This window comes from Entelurus aequoreus, linkage group LG02 (assembly GCF_033978785.1).
Source record: "Entelurus aequoreus isolate RoL-2023_Sb linkage group LG02, RoL_Eaeq_v1.1, whole genome shotgun sequence".
In the NCBI taxonomy this organism is placed as follows: Eukaryota; Metazoa; Chordata; class Actinopteri; order Syngnathiformes; family Syngnathidae; genus Entelurus; species Entelurus aequoreus.
In genome coordinates, this window is record NC_084732.1 from 69,198,117 (window position 1) to 69,220,105 (window position 21,989).

Consider the following 21,989-nt stretch of genomic DNA (forward strand, 5'->3'; position numbering starts at 1 on the left):
TGTGCTGTAGTATCGACAGGACAGACCTATTGGCTGTAACGACAGGATGATCGTAATGGCAGCACATGGAGGTCCTCATGAAACTGACACTTACGTGAGCAGTGAAGGTTAAATAACAACAGAACAAATGCAAAATAAAAACAATAAGAATACACCTCAATGAATTATGAGTAGCTACAGACGACGTGAACTGTGCGATTAAGCCACGAATCCAAGCATCCTCCTTTTGCAGACGTTGAAAGAACAGTTCGTGCAACAATTGGACGCATTAAAAACGACTTTTTGTTGGTGCATGTATTAGGATGAGTGATGAAACGAGCGCCCATCGACCTCCTCCCGACTTTCTTGGCGTCACCCCGCCCGTCTGTGCCTGCCTGCCTGCCTGCCGGATCCTCCCTCAAACCCCTCACAATCATTCCTGAGAGCCACTCCGGGCTGGGAAAACAAGGGACGGAGGGTGCGAAGTGAGCGAGCCAAAAATACACGCAGACACCCATCTATACACGCATCACCTAGACTACCTGCTCCAGCTCGGCAACGGCTTGCAGGGACGCGCGCAAGTGCCGGGAAAGCGCGTTCATGCGTTCCAAACCGAGACAAGACAATTAAAGGACATCGAGAAGCTAAGAATGAGAGTTTACTCTTTGGCGAAGAGAACAGTCTGAAAAAAAAAAAAAAAAAAAAAAAAAAAAAGAGGAGACATGCATCTCAACAGGGAGGAAGAGAGCAGCAAAGGTGGGTGACATTTTTTTCCTCATGCTTTCTTTCATAGTTCACAGATCTCGCGTTGGTTGGCAGATGCCCTTGAGTGTGTCATGTCAAGCAGGGGATGCTGGGGGGGGGGGGTCATTGCAACAAGCTGCCAACTGCCATGTCATATTTTGCTAGTCTGCCTCTTTGCCCACTCCCCTAAAGAAAACCAACACACACACACACACGCACACACTCACGACCAGTGAGATGGGATGCTGCACACACCCCGAGGTGCCAAGTCAGCCAGGCACTTGTTGTGTCTAATGTGGTGGCCTAAGCACACACCACAAGGTCATGCAGGCTCCGGTCATATTAATGAGCAGTCAGCATGTCTGTGTGCATCTCTCTCCGCTGTGTGTTGTGCCATGTTGTTGTTGTCTGAGGGTTCATTTTTGTGCACATGAGAAACAAGTACTATATAGAATGTGTGTTTTGTGTGTCACGCCAGGTTAAGGTCACATAACACCTGCTGCTGATTGTGGTTTTAGGAAGAAAAGCCAAGCACGTTGAGTTCAGTAGTTTTTTTAAAATCATTAAACTAGGGCTGTCACAATATACAGGTTAATGTGGGTTAAGCTACCATTATTAATATGATTTAATACATGAATGCAAATAATCTATCTACAGAGCAGAATGACTTAAAAACCCCTAGGTCTAAGACAAATAGACTCAAGAACAGTTTTTTCCCTAAAGAACTCTCATAGGCACTGATTTTATAGTTTAGCACCTCTCTGTGTGCAATTTTTACTTTCCACCCACAATCTGAATGCTTATGTATATATGTATATAGTATACTATTTATTCCTGTAAACAACACATTTTGAACATTCGTTCTTAGGACTGGACTGTGCACCTTACCTCCTTTTGCACTATTTTTCTTTCTTTTCTTCTTACGTTTTGCATATTTGTAGACTCTCGCACTGATACTGGAGTTGCTTTTAATCTCATTGTACCTGTGCACAGTGACAATGAAAGGCATTGTATTCTATTCTATTCTATTCTATTCTAAAACCATATCGAAACATTACCAAAACAAAAGATGTGACCCATGACGGAACAGTCAAATGATATGAATTTCTACTAGAAGTTTGCCTGTGTTAAAACACTTGCATCTACTAAACGTGCGCGCAGATCTCTCTTAGAGAGGGATCATATTAGTTCAGTTCAGTTTATTTGGAACATGCATACGATGCATTGTAATGCATCACACAATTCCAGTTGTTTCTTTACAGCACGTCCGAAAAGGAGTAGGAAGAAGCAGAGCTTATTTAATCCCACCCCTTTTCATACCATAGCAATGTTATCCAATTTCCTTGTTATCTGCAATAGAACAGTGAACATATCCATAATACATAAATAATATACTATTGTAAGCGAACACATATTAAATACATAAATAATATTTGTCTCAATAAAAAAAAAAAGAAAAAAAAAGGTTCAAGATGTTCATCATAATTCTTGTTCTGTGTACTTTGTGAACACTTGTAGTTTGAACTGAATCATATTGGTGCTTTGTTTGATTTCTTTGGTTAATCCATTCCATAATTTAATTCCACATACAGATATGCTAAAGGTTTTAAGTGTTGCACGAGCATACACATGTTTTAAATTAGGATTTCGTCTAAGGTTATATTTCTCCTCTTTTGTTGAGAAGAATTGTTGTACATTCTTGGGTAGCAGGTTATAGTTTGCTTTATACATACTTTTAGCTGTTTGCAGAAACACCAAGTCTTTGAGTTTCAATAATTGTGATTTAATAAATACAATATTATGATTATTTTTCTACATTTAAAACACTTCTTAGTGGTCTACATAAGATGTAATGGTGGTTGGTTGTCACAATTTGCACAGATCATGTTTTACAGACCGATTTCAAGCCGCTTTCTGACCGTCTCTTCAGGACGCTCCGTTTTGTGGAGGGTCCTTTTTACGTCGCTCCACTTGTATTTGTATTTGTATGTTTATTTGAAGGACAATGTGCAGTTACGACTTGTCCAGGGTGTACCCCGCCTACCGCCCGAATGCAGCTGAGGTAGTCTCCAGCACCCCTCGAGACCCCGAAAGGGACAAGCGCCAGAAAATGGATGGATGGCAATGTGCAGTTACGTTAAGAAGATGGCTGCACCAGATTTAGCACCATGCTAATTTCCATCTGTAATCCTTGTATGGTGCATCTAACATCCACAATTAAATTACACAGGATTGAAAATACACAACAATATTGAATATACATAATAATAAACAATTTAAAACACAAATACTATACATAGAGGGTATGTGAATTACAAATCAGTGGGGGTTCAAGTTACAGTATTTTAGCAGCTTCATTTAAAGTGCAGAAGTATATAAAGTGCTGCAGTTTTTATCAAAGTCCACATACAGTGCAGTAGCCATCAGATGATACCATTCAATAGCCATACACCCCATTGGTATTGCATACGTAAAAAAGTTTGCAATGTTACAAGATTGGAATGGTACTCTGGTGGCCATCAGACTGCTCCCACCTTTGACACCGTATTATCCCCGTCATTTTTGTTGTAGTTTTTAGCACTTCCTTTGCGAGTCTACTGACAGATTCAGTTCGAATTATGCACTACTTTGTATTGAAAATGGCAACAGTGAAGAATGCATGTGCATGTACAGGCCAGTTTGCCCCACAACAAGTGTATAGCGAAGAGGAATAACCTTCTTGACTGTCACAGACTCGCTTTGCTGTAGTAGTTGTGACCCCAAGATGCAGGAGACAGGAGGATGACGTGCAGGTAAGACACGTCTTTAATTATATTCAACCAAGGGAGGAGCAGTCAATGCACACAGCACGCAGCTGAAAGTCAGTGACATTTACAATCCTCGAGCCCTGACTGGAGGGCGAAGCAGGAATAAATGGCAACCTGATTGGCAACTGCAACCAGGTGTGCCAGGCTGCTAATCAGGGACAGGTGAGGAAACAAGCGCTCAGGGAGACGTGCGGGAAAAGGAACCAAACATAAGAGCGCTACACAGGAAATAAACAAACAAAGGAATTATAACCAGATGTAAATGTGACAGATCGTCACAGTAGGACTGCAATGGCGGACGCGCACAAAGCATTTGGGTTAATTTATACCATATATGGATAATCCGCTGATGTCACAGGTCAGAAAACGTCACAGGACAGAGAAAATTCCAAACAGCTCGTTTAGTGGAAAAATGACGCAAGGCAAGATTGTTTTATAAATATTTACGCAATGCCTCTACGGTTCAATTAAACATTTTTGGGACTTATGCAGATTCCAAATACACAACAGCAGGTACCAATAGGTAAGACAAGTTGGTTTTGCATAATAGGGCCCCTTTAAATGAGCAAAATAAGGAGCGTAAGCCATTTAGCGTCTCTGTCTTCATGAATATGGCGAATATATGCTGATCATCAAAACGCCCACAATACCGGGAGGAGGAAATGCAATTATAATTATTTAACACACGCAGTGTGACCTATCAAGACTGAAATTGTGTTGCAGCCGCTGTTTTGCGACTTTATTTAGTAGTTCTGGAAAGAAAGTGCAAACTGGCGGTTGCGCAGATATGGCTGTGAGGACGCAGGCGATCGTGCTGCAGCTTTGTCCTACGTATGCTTGTCAATAAATACGGACTGTCAAAAATGTAAATATTTCGGATTTAAAACTCTTTCCGCAGAGCCTCTTGAATTAATAACTTTGAGACACTCAAAAGTTTTGTTTCAACTGATTTTCACCCGAAAATTCCTTTGAAAAAAACTCTTCCGCTGGCTTTCTTTGCATCTGACCCGATACATTTTTGGTATTGGCGTCATGTTCGTAGAGCAATCCAAGATAATTATTTTGATGCTGTCTACTATTTACCATCAGCATAGCCATTAGAGATGCAATATTTGTAATCTGTGCCAATATTACAGAGGACATCACTTAAAACAAGTTCTAAGGAGCCGCAAATCCTAGTGTGACCATGGCCGTAAGTACAATTGAGGCCACCGAAGTCATGTCTTCTGTATTTTTTCTTACGGTACATTAAACATATGTTTCTTATTGCAAGTTTGTCCTTAAATAAAAAAGTGAACATTCAAAAGAACTTGTCTTTTAGTAGTAAGTAAACAAACTGAGGCTTCTTATTTAGTCTGCTGACGTATGCAGTAACATATTGTGTCATTTATCATTTTTTATTTTGTCAAAATTATTAAAGACAAGTGGTAGAAAATTGATTATTAATGTACTTGTTCATTTACTGTTAATATCTGCTTACTTTCTCTTTTAACATGTTCTATCTACACTTAGGTTAAAATTTAATAATCACTTATTCTTCTGTTGTTTGGATGCTTTACATTAGTTTTGGATGATACCACAAATTTAGGTATCAATCCGATACCAAGTCGTTACAGGATCATACATTGGTCAAAATCAAAGTCCTCATGTGTCCAGGGACATATTTACTGAGTTTATAAACATCATTTACATTTAAAAAAAAAAAAAGAAAATAGATTTTGTGATGCTAAAAAATATCAACGTGATCATCAATCAATCAATCAATCAATGTTTACTTATATAGCCCTAAATCACGAGTGTCTCAAAAGGCTGCACAAGAGTAGTATCGACTAGATACGTATCATCACAGTAGATGTCAAGTGTAGATCCACCCATGACATAGTTTAATATAGTACCGAATATAATTCTTTAGTATCGCGGTACTATACCAATACTGGTATACCGTACAACCCTGCGCTGTACATCACCACGTAGATCATCTTCTCTCAATATGCGATCTTTGCTCATGCACAGCCTGCTACAACTCCAACAACGTAACGCAATGAAGTGCACTTTTACTTTAATCTTAATCCGAGCCAAAATGTGCTGTCAACATAACGTTAAAATTAATTCATACTGAAGTAACTAATGTTGCTTTCACCTGAATGAAATTGATGTGAAACGCTGTCGATATAATTAACGTTGTCGTGTCAGTCAGGTGCCGCCCCGCCCTAAATGCAGAACACACTCTTCGTGGGGCTCTGCGATCAGGGTAAAGCTGGGGGAGGGCATTTTGCATGAAGAAGCACATTAAAATGTAAATTATTGAATGACATACAATATTTTACCCTGGCCACGTCATGCTCTGTCACTGATTAGAATATGAGAAAAAAGGTCCTCCTGAAATTCCGGTGACGTCATTAATACTTGCATTGCAAAGCAGAAGATCATGGGTGTTCAAATTCTGGTCGTGGTTGAAAAGTTTGTGTTTTTTAAATGTATGTTTTAATGCTGTGTGGAGTTTGAATGTTCTCCCCGTGACTGCGTGGGTTCCCTCCGGGTACTCCGGCTTCCTCCCACCTCCAAAGACATGCACCTGGGGATAGGTTGATTGGCAACACTTCATTGGACCTAGTGTGTGAATGTGAGTGTGAATGTTGTCTGTCTATCTGTGTTGGCCCTGCGATGAGGTCCTACGTATGCTTGTCAATAAATACAGACTGTCAAAAATTAAAATACTAGACATTTTGTTTATTCAGCAATACAATTTTATAATTGTATAGCTGTTTGATGACTTAAGAGGCCGATTAAAACATATAAAATTGATGGGATTCGTTTTGTCCATGTAGAATATATGATAACATATCTCCTGTATGAAAATAAACTACATGAACGCAGTTAGTGCCAGCATCTTCAGCATCATTAGCACGCTAAAAAAGTGTGTTCCATTGTAGATGCACCACAGTATTTGCTTCTGAAATGCCCAGAAAATGCGGTACACGTCTGCTGAATGTTTTAAAACATAGTAAAATGCCACAGGCAGGAGCATGATAATATGAATGTGCAGTAAATTGTCAAGCGTTGACAAACGGTGCGTCGTGGAAGACGCCAGAGTTTGTAGTGGTTTTAGGATGCAGACAAACGAGGTAGCAGCAGGCGGTTAAAAAACGGGTATTTATTAATAAACAAACAAAAATCGAGAGCAACAGGAAAGTGCTCTGCCCATGCAGACTATGAAAGAAAACAAAACAAAACTGCTGAAACCCAGCAAAACACTCACAGGAATTGTGGAGCAGACGGCGTCCACAAAGTACGTGCGTACAAGAGGATCGCCAATAGTCACCACTAAACAGAGAATAATGTCCCGACAACAAATGTAGCAAAAAGATCAAATTAATAGTCTTGATCACAAACAGAAAACAGGTGACGGGAAAAGTGTTTTAAGGCATGCTTAAAGCGGTTATGAAAAAAAACACCAACACAACAGGAAGTGCCACCAAAATAAGAGCGCAGGACAGGAACAAGCACTAAACCCTGGAGAACACTAACAAAACACATTGGCCCTAGTGTGTGGCGACTTGTCCAGGGTGTAACCTGCCCACCGCCTGAGTGCAGCTGAGATAGGCTCCAGCACCCCCTGCTACCCCGAAAGGGGCAAGTGGTAAAAAAAAGGATGGCTGGATGGATGATGTTAAAATTATTTAATATGCTAAACTTCAGGATATTAATTAAAAAGTTGACTGTTATAAAATCATGCCGATTATCAAATATGTTAGATGAGTGATAGATAGTTTTAGTTCAGTGGTGTCAAAGTCAAGGCCCGCGGGCCAGATCCGGCCCGTGAATGAATTATCTATGGCCCCCGGGATGATATTTGGTTAGTATTAGAACCGGCCCGCAGGCCACAGCCGCCTGCAGCTGTTTTGCAGGGACCCCATCAAGTCATTAAAATGGGGTCTCACAGTACATTTTTGGGGTCCCACTTTTTTGTAAGCGTTTTGAAAACAAATGATAAATGTATGCATTATCCTGTTATATCTCACATTCTATATTGTGTTTTGGAAAAAGGTTGTCATAAACAGTACTTAATTCATTAAAAAAAGTAATACAAAAAACCCCCACTTTTTATGCATGTATAAATGTATTCAGTTATAAACATTCATTCACTTTCTTCTTTCCTTCATGTATCTAAACTTTACCGCTGACAGTATTTTTTTTTCTATATTTTGAATGTAATATTTTCAGTATGTGTTTGTTCTATTTTTGGCCAATGTAAGACCAAGAAAACAATATGAAGTTGTCTTTATTTTTTAGTTTTAATGCCATGTGTGCACAGAATTTCCTCCATGCTGCCCTTGAGCTAAAATGAGTTTGACACCCCTGATATAGGTCAATTACAGCTTTTGTTATTCTGGAAATGAATTGTCTTGCTCAAGGTTATTATTTATTTATTTATAAGGTAATATAATGCATATGGTGCTGGGACGCTCATGATTTCAGCCTTTCAAAGTTCCTCTTGGACAGCCAATTTTTGACATCGGTATTTGTCAAATCCTAGTTACGACACTGAGTGTGGCGTCATAGGTCAACCGTAAAGGTAATTCAGTTATTTGTACTAAAATGAAATAACTACCCCCCAGTGTACGGGAGGCACATGGCGTATGATCATCGTAGATGCCCTTGCAGTATTGTGCACATTGCTACTATGCAGACTGATCGAGCTATACTCAAAAGAATATGACAGTGTGTCTTTACGATGTGTTTAAGTACTGCTACAAAAAGTGGGACGCCACAAGGCCTGCCAGACCACTCTTATCAGTGAAGCATAAGGAACTCAAAACATGCAAAGTAGTGAACTTTCCAACAGTGGGTCTATTTATCTTAGTTATTTAAAAAATAATATACCATATTGCAATAATAAAGTGATAATTTTGGTCACGATAAACGTGATACAAAATGTTCATATCGTTGCATCCCTAATGCATACACAGCTAGATACATGCACACTTGTGATCCTGTACAATAGGAAAGCGTACGATTGATTATGCCCCATGTCATTCTGGGTTTATACCTTGCTCAACGGTGTGATCAGCAATCCAACTGGGAACCACCTTAACTTACTTATCCCCTGTAAAAACAAACGTCCATCCATTTACAAGCGATGTCTGCATCTTTATGACTCAGACGCACACTTGTGATTTAACACCCCCATGCTGTTTTATTTGTTCAACACACAGAGCTGGAGTAAATTGTGTAATATAATCTCTATGACATGAATTATTTCATATTGCCATCCTCTGCCCTACGATCAGAATGACGAGCAGAATATAGTATGGCTATATCGGGGGTCTGCAACCTGCGGCCAAAAAAATCTATTTTTGTTTAAATATGGTTTCTGTAGGAGGACAACATAACACAAACCTTCCTAATTGTTAGAAATCCCACTGTTTATATTAAACATGATTCTCTGATGACAGTATTTGGCGAGCGCCGTTTTGTCCTCCTAATTTTGGTGGTCCTTGAACTCACCGTAGTTTGTTTACATGTATACATTTCTTCGACGATGCCAAAGAAAGACATATCTTATGCCACTCCTTATTTGTCTCATTTTGTCCACCAAACGTTGTATACTGTGCGTGAATGTACAAAGGTGAACTTTGTTGATGTTATTGACTTGTTGGTGTGCTAATCAGACATATTTGGTTACTGCAAGCTAATCGATGCTAACATGCTATTTAGGCTAGCTGTATGTACATCTTGCATCAGTATGGCTCACCTGTAGGTATATTTGAGCTAATTTATTTTCCTATATCCTCTGTGTATTTAATTTATATCAGCATTTCTCATTACATATTATCTGTATGTAATATTGGCTGCATGTCTGATAGTTGTTTGTTTGACACGTTGTTCCAGACCGCAGCAAACGTTACCCAGCTTGCATAGATTGTAATAAATCCATTAGAACAGTGGTCCCCAACCATCGGACCGATTGGTACCGGGCCGCACAAGAAATAAAAAAATAAATAAAAAAAAATAAATATATATATATATATATTTTATTTTATTTATTAAATCAACATAAAAAACACAATATATACATTATATATCAATATAGATCAATACAGTCTGCAGGTATACAGTCCGTAAGCACAAATGATTGTATTTCTTTATGGAAAAAAATAAATAAATATATATATATTTTTTAAATACACCCCCCCTCCCCCCCACCGGTCCGTGGGACACATTTGCAAGCAGCTACAAAAAGGTTGGGGACCACTGCATTAGAAGAAGACAGCCTGCCATTTCCTTTAACTTGAACACACACATCTATACCTTTGGCCATTCAAAGCCAGTAATTTCCAGGAGTTATCTCAACCTCTGAGAAGCCTCCGTTTTAAATGTTTGTAAAAATGTGTAGAATAAATATATTTTTTTCTGTCAACAACGATTTGCTTCAGCCTGCGACACGTAGTAATTTTGATAGTAGGCTAATATAGCTAATATAGACACTTACATCATCCATCCATCCATCCATTTTCTACCGCTTATTCCCTTCGGGGGCGCTGGAGCCTATCTCAGCTACAATCGGGCGAAAGGCGGGGTACACCCTGGACAAGTCGCCACCTCATCGCAGGGCCAACACAGATAGACAGACAACATTCACACTCACATTACACTAGGGCCAATTTAGTGTTGCCAATCAACCTATCCCCAGGTGCATGTCTTTGGAGGTGGGAGGAAGCCGGAGTACCCGGAGGGAACCCACGCAGTCACGGGGAGAACATGCAAACTCCACACAGAAAGATCCCGAGGCCGGGATTGAACTCACGACTACTCAGGACCTTTGTATTGTGAGGCAGACGCACTAACCCCTCTGCCACCGTGCTGCCCCACTTACATCATGTGTTGACTTAATGATATCACTTATATAAGGCTTTTAATTTTTTGCGGCTCCAGACAGATTTTTTGGGGTATTTTTAGTCCAATATGGCTCTTTCAACATTTTGGGTTGCCGAACCCTGGGCAACCTTTTGAGCTCACAGGATACATTCTTGGAACTGTACAAGACAACCTTTTGAGCTCATGGCCAATCAGCTAACAGCAGGAAAAGACAAGGGTGTTGGTTTACAACGCACTACCGGATTTTCCGGACTATAAGCCGCTACTTTTTCCTATTTTCTGAACCCTGCGGCTTATAAAACGGTGAGGCTAATTCATGGCTTTTCTTCGCTAACGGTCATAATGTATTGTATTCAACAACTGTTTTTTATAGAACACAAGCAGAGACACTGAAAACGTGTGCTATTGTTTGTGCTATGGTGCCATCTTTTGGACGTGTTTGCGGACTGCAGGTGCTGTGGGGTAAATGTCTACAGCAGGGGTGCCCATTAGGTCAATTGCGAGCTACTGGTCGATTGCAGAGGGTGTCAGTCGATCGCCAGCCATGCAATAAAGAAATTAGACTTAAAATTAGTGATCATCAAAAAGATATATGTGTATATATATATATATATATATATATATATATATATATATATATATATATATATATATATATATATATATATATATATATATATACAGTAGGGGTGTGGGAAAAAATCGATTTGAATTCGAATCGCGATTCTCACGTTGTGCGATTCAGAATCGATTCAAATTTTTTTTAAATGTATTTATTTATTTATTTTTTTAATTAAGCAATCCAACAAAACAATATACAGCAATACCATAACAATGCAATCCAATTCCAAAACCAAACCCGACCCAGCAACACTCAAAACTGCAATAAACAGAGCAATTGAGAGGAGACACAAACACGACACAGAACAAACCAAAAGTAGTCAAACAAAAATTAATATTATCAACAACAGTATCAATATTACGGTACTATAAATGTGTTCGTACAAAGAAGTACAGCAAAATACAGTGCACTTTTACAGTGGTAGACTCATACCACTCTCAATGGAATGTCAAAAAAACAGTCAGATAGGTCAGTCAAACTTTGAAAGATTTGTGGATGAGGAACGTGAGAGTGAAGGAATAGAGTGCAGTGCAGGACGTATCTTTTTTCGCTCTGACCGTAACTTAGGTACAAGGGCTCATTAGATTCCACACTTTCTCCTTTTTCTATTGTGGATCACGGATTTGTATTTTAAACCACCTCGGATACTATATCCTCTTGAAAATGAGAGTCGAGAACGCGAAATGGACATTCACAGTGACTTTTATCTCCACGACAATACATCGGCGAAGCACTTTAGCTACAGAGCTAACGTGATAGCCTCGGGCTTAAATGCAGATAGAAACAAAAGAAATAAACCCCTCACTGGAAGGATAGACAGAAAATCAACAATACTATTAAACCATGGACCTGTAACTACACAGTTAATGCCTTCCAGCCTGGCGAAGCTTAACAATGCTGTTGCTAACGACGCCATTGAAGCTAACTTAGCTACGGGACCTCACAGAGTTATGCTAAAAACATTAGCTATCCACCTACGCCAGCCAGCCCAACCCGAATACTTCCGTTTCAACGATTGACATCACGCGCATACGTCATCATACATAGACGTTTTCAACCGGAAGTTTTGCAGGAAATTTAAAATTGCACTTTATAAGTTAACCTGGCCGTATTGGCATGTGTTGCAATGTTATCAGACTGCGTGGTAGAGGGTTTCAGTAGGCCTTTAAAATGGCATTCGTTTTGGGTTCACCAATTCACCTTCACCGTGGAGTTATTGAGTCTGTCTAGCTGATTGGTGAGCTATCATCCACAGCTAGTGGGTCCATAACAATGACTTCTGTTTTATAAGATCAACCGTTTTACTGCCATGTTACATGCGCTGTTTAGAATCAATTAAGGTATGTAAATAGACATTTACATAATATTTTTGTTTAAATAACTAATTTCACATGAGTTATATCTATATATCCATCTATTTTTTTTCTTCTAAACTTAAATGGGTGCGGCATTTATACCGGTGCGCTCTATAGTCAGGAAAATACAGCCTTCATGTAGAGTAAATAAAACAGATACCTGGAAAGTGTGGACTTGTGGCCAACTATAAACGGAACTCGTAGTGTATAGTACAGGGGTCGGCAACCCGCGGCTCTAGAGCCGCATGCGGCTCTTTAGCGCCGCCCTAGTGGCTCTCTGGAGCTTTTTCAAAAATGTATGAAAAATGGAAAAAGATGAGGGGAAAAAATATATTTTTTGTTTTAATATGGTTTCTGTAGGAGGACAAACATGACACTAAGTGTTATAACACAGTGTTTATATTAAACATGCTTCACTGATTCGAGTATTTGGCGAGCGCCGTTTTGTCCTACTAATTTTGGCGGTCCTTGAACTCATCTTAGTTTGTTTCCATGTATAACTTTCTCCGACTTTCTAGGACGTGTTTTATGCCACTTCTTTTTCTGTCTCATTTTGTCCACCCAACTGTTAACGTGGTGCGTGAAGGCACAAAGGTGAGTTTTGTTGATGTTATTGACTTGTGTGGAGTGCTAATCAGACATATTTGGTTACTGCATTAATGCTAGCTAATCGATGCTAACATGCTATTTAGGCTAGCTATATGTACATATTGCATCATTATGCCTCATTTGTAGGTATATTTGAGGTCATTTAGTTTCCTTTAAGTCCTTTAAATGTATATCTCTTGACACACTATCTGTATGTAATATGGCTTTTAATTTTTTGCGGCTCCAGACAGATTTGTTTTTGTATTTTTGGTCCAATATGGCTCTTTCAACATTTTGGGTTGCCGACCCCTGGTATAGTAGAACTAAACTATTAATGTCAGGGTCTAAAAACCTCTGTCTCAACAGCTGTCTCATTAGGTTATTATGACTTCAGCAAGGGATTATTGTTTAATTTTCTTTAATTCTTGTGTGAAACCGCAAGCTTTAGAGGCAGCTGATATCTTGGTTTTTGATGCTGCAAAAAAATGCTGAGAACTTTCCCCTGCGGCGAGCCCACTCCTTAGTGCCTCGTCTTATACTCTATAAATATGGCCACAGTAGGACTAAAGATGAGTCACCAAATGTGGATAATGATAGAGTCCCGGTTGTAAGACAGAAAGGAAGTGTTCAACTGCACGACAAAAGGCAGTCCTTGATTTTAAAAGACTAAGTATAATAGAATACATGCGACTAAATACTAGCAATTAAACGCACTTGACATATTATACGACATTAGTTACATGTGGAATATCTCAAAGTTACAATTATATTGCATTGCAATATGAGGTTCATATATACTGCATCTCAGATGAGAGAGTCAGGGATTGAGCTATTATATGCGATGGCTACTTGAGCTCTGCAATACTGGAGTCCAGCAAAGTGCGTTAAGTAGCCTGTGTGTAAAGTGCAGCCTTGCCTGGGCCTGCCCTGAAGAAGCATTGTTAACACCCAAGTGTATGGATATTATAGCTTTTTTTATTTAGCAGCTGACAAAAAAAAAGAACATTGCCAGCTGTGATGATTGAGGCATATTCCCCGGATCAGTAGTCTGAAGTGACTCATTAAAGCATATGGATTTATAAGGGTTCTCCGGGGACTTGTTTCTTCTCTAAAGTGGTGATTGCTAAAAAGTTACGGTTTAAAAAAAAAAGCATCACTTGAACAGAAAAAAGCACAAAAAAGTCATCCAACCATTCCAACTGTTAAATTCATGATACAGGTGGCCAAGTAGTGCTAAATAAGGTCATATGTGGGCTATCATCAGATCACATTTCTTGTGCTTCTTTAGTAGTATCGAGCTATCGTTATGGTTATAAACATCACATTATGAGGTCAGTGCTAAGTATGTTTATATTTTTTACGTTGTACGTTGTTTATTGAGTATGTCATAGTCAGCTCCACATCATACATGTAGTACATAATATACAGTCGCGATCAAAAGTTGACATACACTTGTAAAGAACATAATGTCATGCTGTCTTGAGTTTCCAATAACAGGAACACCTGAACACCTTATGCTGCCAATGGAACTGATGCTTTAAATGGGACAATGAAAAAGGAGGATTACCTCCAAATTCTTCAGGACAACCTAAAATTATCAGCCCGGAGGTTGGGTCTTGGGCGCAGTTGGGTGTTTCAACAGGACAATGACCCCAAACACATGTCAAAAGTGGTAAAGGAATGACTAAATCAGGCTAGAATTAAGGTTTTAGAATGGCCTTCCCAAAGTCCTGACTTAAAAGTGTGGACCATGCTAAAGAAACAAGCCCATGTCAGAAAACCAACAAATGTAGCTGAACTGCACCAATTTTGTCAGGAGGAGTCGTCAAAAATTCAACCAGAAGCTTGCCAGAAGCTTGTGGATGGCTACCAAAAGCGCCTTATTGCAGTGAAACTTTCCAAGGGACATGTAAGCAAATATTAACATTGCTGTATGTATACTTTTGACCCAGCAGATTTGGTCACATTTTCAGTAGACCCGTAATAAATTCATAAAAGAACCAAACTTCATGAATGTTTTTTGTGACCAACAAGTATGTGCTCCAATCACTCTATCACAAAAAAATAAGAGTTGTAGAAATTATTGGAAACTCAAGACACGCCATGACATTATGTTCTTTACAAGTGTATGTAAACTTTTGACGACGACTGTACATTCATATCTCCATTGAACAGTCTTGTGCTCAATGGCAATATTGTTATTTCACAAAAAATAAAATAAAATTGTATTAAGAAAATTAAATTAAATTAAATTAAACGTATCTCAAAAGGGTAATGGAAAGAAGTATAAACTTTTTGAATCCCCCCTTTATACACAGTTAATATCCAGTTTCCTCTGGATGTATTTCTTTAAATTGCAGATTGCATTTCTAATGACTTGCTGGAGGGCCGTTTGCTGTTATCAGTTGTCATACAAGGCAAAATCCATGAAGACAAGGTTGGATGAATTCAGTGTGGAAGAACTTGACAGCCCTGACCTCAACACCTTCATGATTCACTTTAACAGGAATTGTGAGCAGGGCCCCTTTGTTCAACATCACCTTTTAAGGTGGCCACTGAAGTACCTGAATGTACCTTGTAGACTCGGACTGCATGTGGGCGACGTGTTGATGTCATGGTCTAATTTGCATAATTGGCTGTGACGCATGTGCAAGTAAAATGTTATGGACACTGTCAGGGACAAAAATAGAAAAAAAAAGATGAAGTAAAAAAAAAATTACCGTGTTTTCCGGACTATAGAGCGCACCGTGATATAAGCAACACCCGCTAAATTTTAGAAGAAAATTTTTTTTTTTCTTACATTAGCTGCACCAGGCTATACGCCGCAAATATATCTGTTGCGAAAACACAATAAGATTCGTTAAAGGTTTATTTACATACCTTAATTGTTTCCAAATGGTGCCTGCAACACTGATCAAACAAAACAGAAGTCTTCGTCATGGACCCACTAGCTGCGGAAGCTATCTCTCCAATCAGCTAAACAGACTCAATAACTCCACGGTGAGGTTTTGGTGAATTTACTGACAAATTTGTGAAGCTGAAATAATACAAAAATAACGCCATTGTAAGTTAATATTACTGACACAGACACTTGTAAATGTGTTAGCATATTAGCTAACGCTAATGATGCTAGGTTTATTACATTACGATAGCACGTATATGCATGAAAACACTACTATCAAACATGTGACGGTTTAGTATCCGTAAGTATGAATCGTTTTAGTTATACTATATAACTTACAAACCTTGCTTGGAGCGATGAATGAAGAAACTATACGAGTAGAAACACAATGGACGACTAAAAGACGTAACGGCATTTGTACTTCCGGTTCACTGCACTAAACATAATGTAATACTGTAGACCAGGGGTCCTCAAACTCATTTTAGCTCAGGGGCCGCATGGAGGAAAATCGGACGGTTACTATCATGACATAATAACTTAAAAATACAACTACGAATACTTTTGTTTTATTTTTTACTTCGGCTCGAAATACAACGAGCACATTGAAAATGTACATATCACAAATAAACCTCTTGACAAAACACTTCAAGTTAGTTGAAAATGTTGAGGAAAAAATTGGTGCAGTTTAAAAACACCATGAATTACACAATGAACTTTGACTAAATCTCAGTGTATCTACAAAGCAATTAAAGGCCTACTGAAATGAAATTTTCTTATTCAAACGGGGATAGCAGATCCATTCTATGTGTCATACTTGATCATTTCGCGATATTGCCATATTTTTGCTGAAAGGATTTAGTAGAGAACATCGACGATAAAGTTCGCAACTTTTGATCGCTGATAAAAAAGCCTTGCCTGTACCGGAAGTGGCGTGACATCACAGGTTGAAGGGCTCCTCATATTTGCACATTGTTTACACCAGCAGCGAGAGCGATTCGGACCGAGAAAGCGACGATTACCCCAAAAATTTTAACCAGGATGAAAGATTCGTGGATGAGTAAAGTGAGAGTGAAGGATTAGAGTGCAGTGCAGGACGTATCTTTTTTCGCTCTGACCGTAACTTAGGTACAAGCTGGCTCATTAGATTCCACACTCTCTCCTTTTTCTATTGTGGATCACGGATTTGTATTTTAAACCACCTCGGATACTATATCCTCTTGAAAATGAGAGTCGAGAACGCAAAATGGACATTCACAGTGACTTTTATCTCCACGACAATACATCGGCGAAGCACTTTAGCTACGGAGCTAATGTGATAGCATCGTGCTTAACTGCAGACAGAAACAGAAGAAACAAGCCCCTGATTGGAAGGATAGACCGAAGATCAACAATACTACCAAACCCCGGACCTGTAACCACACGGTTAATGCTGTGCCGACTGGCGAAGCTTAGCAATGCTGTTGCTAACGACGCCATTGAAGCTAACTTAGCTACGGGACCTCGACAGAGCTATGCTAAAAACATTAGCTCTCCACCTACGCCAGCCCTCATCTGCTCATCAACACCCATGCTCACCTGCGTTCCAGCGATCGACGGCGCGACGAAGGACTTCACCACGATGATCGGTGCGGTCGGCGGCCCGGAGATGGAGGAAGTCAACCCAGACAGTTGAGGACAGCGGCGCGGCGGCGGACGGCGTTGTAGCTTTCGACGACACCCCGGCCGCCATCAGTCGGCAACAAACATATATTTCCCCAAAGTTACGTACATGACATGCACATAGCGGCACGCACGTACGGACAAGCGATCAAATGTTTGGAAGCCAAAGCTGTACTCACTGTAGCGCGTCTGCTATCCAACTCAAAGTCCTCCTGGTTGTGTTGCTGCAGCCAGCCGCTAATACACCGATCCCACCTACAGCTTTCTTCTTTGCAGTCTCCATTGTTAATTGAACAAATTGCAAAAGATTCACCAACACAGATGTCCAGAATACTGTGGAATTATGTGGTGAAAACAGACGACATTAAGCTGGCCACCGTGCTATTCCAAAATGTCTGCTTCAACCCGTGACGTCACGCGCAAACGTCATCATACCAAGACGTTTTCAGCCGGAAGTTTCCCGGGAAATTTCAAATTGCACTTTATAAGTTAACCCGGCCGTATTGGCATGTGTTGCAATGTTAAGATTTCATCATTGATATATAAACTATCAGACTGCGTGGTCAGTAGTAGTGGGTTTCAGTAGGCTTTTAAACTTTAAGTCACAGCCCATCTATAATTGAACAAAAAACAAAATAAAGCATAAATAAAAATGCTTCTATGTATCAATTACTTCATTTGTCATTTCCACTGTTCACTTTCTTTAGGTTTGCACAGAAGACAATATTGTTTACAGAACTATATCAATGTGCAGTGTCTCATGCAGCATTTTAAGTGTGGCTACCAATTGTTTATTGTACTCCTGTTTGTTTTACGTTGGGTTGAGGGGGAGGAGTCGCAGCCCCGCTTTACCTTGTAACTCATGCTTGGTATACTTGCTCGCCCCGGTATAAAGTATTTGCTTGCCTAACAGAATTGCTATGGAGACATCCAGCAGTTTCTTTCATTTAAAAATGCAGCTCACTTGGCACTTAGCAAACTCATCTTGCGGGCCGAATTGAACCCGTTCGGGCCCCATGTTTGACATCCATACCATACCAAATTTATTTATGAAGCCCTTTAAAAACAAGCACAGTTGAAGAACAAAGGGCTGTACACCACAAAGAAATAGAGGCAAAGGACAGACTAAAAAATAACATTTAAAACAGAAATAAAAATACACATTGAAAAAGCAAATGCAAAATGACCCTAAGAACAATTTGTTAGATAAAAAGCAGTTTAAAAAGTTAAAAACAGTTAAAAAAGTTAAAAGCTAAAAACAATTTAAAGTCTCATGCTGGGTTAAAAGCCAGTGAATAAAAATGGGTTTTAAGAAGGGTCTTAAAAATAGCCAAAGAAGAGGCCTGTCTCACATGGAGAGGGAGATCGTTCCAGAGTTTGGGACCCGCAACAGAGAAGGCTCTGTCCCCTTTGAGCTTGCGCTTTGTTTTGGGTACCTCCAGGATCAGCTGATCAGCTGACCTGAGGGACCGGGTGGGGGCCTAGAGGTGGAGCATCTCAGAGAGGTACGGTGGGCCAAGACCACGTAAGGATTTAAAAACGGGTAAAATAAATTAAGATAAATCCCTGCTGTAGACACCTACTCAGTGGCCTAGTGGTTAGAGTGTCCGCCCTGAGATCGGTAGGTTATGAGTTCAAACCCTGGCCGAGTCATACCAAAGACTATAAAAATGGGACCCATTACCTCCCTGCTTGGCACTCAGCATCAAGGGTTGAGATAGGGGTTTAAATCACCAAAAATGATTCCTGAGCCCGGCCACTGCTGCTGCTCACTGCTCCCCTCACCTCTCAGGGGGTGAACAAGGGAATGGGTCAAATGCAGAGGACAAATTTCACCACACCTAGTGTGTGTGTGACAATCATTGGTACTTTAACTTGAACTTTAACTAGACGTTCAATTCGCATCACCTGCAGTGGGCCAATTCATCAAAAAGATGGCACCACGGCATAAACAATAGCACACCTTTTCAGTGGGTGTTTTATGAAAACTATTTGTTGAATACAAAACATTATGGCCGAAAAAATCCATCAATTAGCCGCATTGTTTTATAAGCCACACGGTTCAAAGCATAAGAAAAAAGCAGCGGCTTATAGTCCGAAACAATACAAAAAGAATGCCATTGTAAGTTAATAATACTAGCACAGACACCTGTAAACGTGTTAGCATATTAGCTAATGCTAACGACGCTAGCGTCATTTCATTATGATAGCACGTACAAATATGCATGAAAACACTCCTACAGACATCACACATGGGACCGTTTAGTAGGTATACACAGTGCTGTTTATACTGTAAAACTTACAAACGTTGCTTGGAGTAATGAATGAAGAATCCATATGAGTGGGAACGCTATGGATGGCTAGAAGACCGAACCACACTTCGGTTAAAAAAAAGCATTACGGGTAAATGGAAGGACACAGCAGCAAACCATTAAAAACACCCTTTCAGTGTTTTTGCTTGTTTTTTTTTGTAAAATTATTTTATAATAGCCGCCAGCAAAGAAAAATCCACAACTGCTCCCTCTTATAAGCCGTAGGGTTCAAAGTGTAGGAAAAAAAGTAGCGGCTCATAATTTACGGTAGCTTTTATTTTGTCGGTTAATGTGTTTAGTTGGGAGTAGAAGCACAGCAGGACCTGCTGCTCATTGAGAAGAGCAATATGCGCTTTAATGTTGGTCTCCAAAGTTGTTCGGTACGACCAAAAAAGGTTCTAGATTTGTCGTTAGTCACCAGGGGTCTAGATATTCACTATGCAGAGCGACAAAGTCGCTAAGTTGGCAACACTGATCCCTACTGCTACGTCTTCTTACTCTCTGGCAGTTTTGATGCCATTACTGTACGAAGTTAAGCTACATCTACAGACATCCATCCATCCATTTTTTACTGCTTGTCCCTCTCAGGGTTGCAGGGGTGCTGGAGCCTAGCCCAGCTGCATTTGTTTTTTTGTTGTTGTTTTTTTTGTCCTGTCCAGCTTCTCAGGCAAATCATATAGTTGATGTAGATGCCCATATCGGCTGTTCAGATTAACTTTACAAAAGAGAATTGTAGGATACTTCTCTTGTTGCCTTATTTGTATTTGACTTTATTAAATGTATTTATATTATCATTTGGTGCAGCCGGGCCGGAGCAGGAAGGGATAGAAAGAGAAAAAAAGGAAGACAGAGGGGGGAATTGTGGGGACAAGAGGGGGATTAGACAGAGAGACAAAAACAACAACAGCAAACACAACAACAACAACAACAACAATAGAGCAACATCAGCAAATACGACATGTACAAATATGATGGTAAAAGTAATAGTAAATAAGCAGTTAGCGAAAATAAAAAATAATACAGAAATGACAATGAGCATTATTACACTAAAAATGGAGCAATACAAATACCAATAGAAATAGCGCTATTGATAATGAACAATACCAATACTTTACCTTTATTATCAACAATCACAGCTGCATTTGGGCGGAAAGCGGGGTACATCCTGGACGAGTCGCCACATCACCGCAGGGCCAACACAGATAGGCATACAACATATTCACACATTAGGGCCAATTTAGTATTGCCAATCAGCCTATCCCCAGGTGCATGTCTTTGGAGGTGGGAGGAAGCCGGATTACCCGGAGGGAACCCACGCAGTCACAGAGAGAACATGCAAACTCCACACAGAAAGACCCAGAGTCCGGGGATTAAACCCAGGACCCATTTAAATTGTGAGGCACGCGCACTCACCCCTGTTTCACCGTGCTGCCCATCCACAGACAGTCCCATTATAAAGTGTTTACGAGCAAACGAGCAAGGGTGAACAGGTAATGGCAAATATATTTGTGGCAGTCCAAATGTAGTTGTGCCATGCAAAATTCATTCATGGAAAACCTTGTCACTTAAATGGAAGGTCAGCGCAGTGACTTAGTAATTTGCACGGTGTTGTTAGTCTGGACCCTAGGATGCAGAGACAGCAGTCAAAGTGCAAGTAAAAACCCTTGTATTTTACAAAACTGAACAAGTGCAGCAGGGAAGTGCACAGGAAGCATAGGGAAAGCTGTGCAGCAGCCAATTGAGTCTTATTGGTTAAAAAAGAGAATCATTATTGGCAACCAGGGACAGGTGTGTCCTGATTGTCAATCAGGTGAGGAAGGCAGGGCTCAGACAAGAGTTGGGGAGGCAAAAAGGAAGTGGAAACAAAAATAAGAGCGCTGGACAGCAAATAACACAGATACTAAGGAAACTGATAATGAAGTCTAACCTCTCAGGAGATCAAGGGTTCTAATCTCTGTTGGAACCACTCCCAGGCTGGGGACAGTTGTTCTGCTTGCGGGGCAGATTTTAAATTAGAAAAAAAAGAAAAAGCATGAATAAGTTTAAAGAAAATGTAAACACCTTCAGCATTTTTGGACAGTGCAACAGTATTGCCCTACTTTTGTACGACTAACTCAACTAGAGCAGTCCAGTTTAAAGCGT

General features: G+C 39.9%; 1 protein-coding gene across 4 annotated transcripts in view; it reads left to right on the top strand.

Moving 5' to 3' along the window:
• Positions 1 to 212: 212 nt before the first annotated feature.
• LOC133638605 (synaptotagmin-7-like) overlaps positions 213 to 21,989 on the top strand; it is a 452,289-nt gene continuing 430,512 nt past the window's right edge. For all 4 annotated transcript variants that reach the window (XM_062031397.1, XM_062031416.1, XM_062031405.1 and 1 more), the window contains exon 1: positions 213 to 735. In XM_062031397.1, the coding sequence (XP_061887381.1) occupies positions 702 to 735 (34 nt within the window). In that variant the 5' untranslated portion in view covers positions 213 to 701. The remainder of the gene's footprint in view (positions 736 to 21,989) is intronic.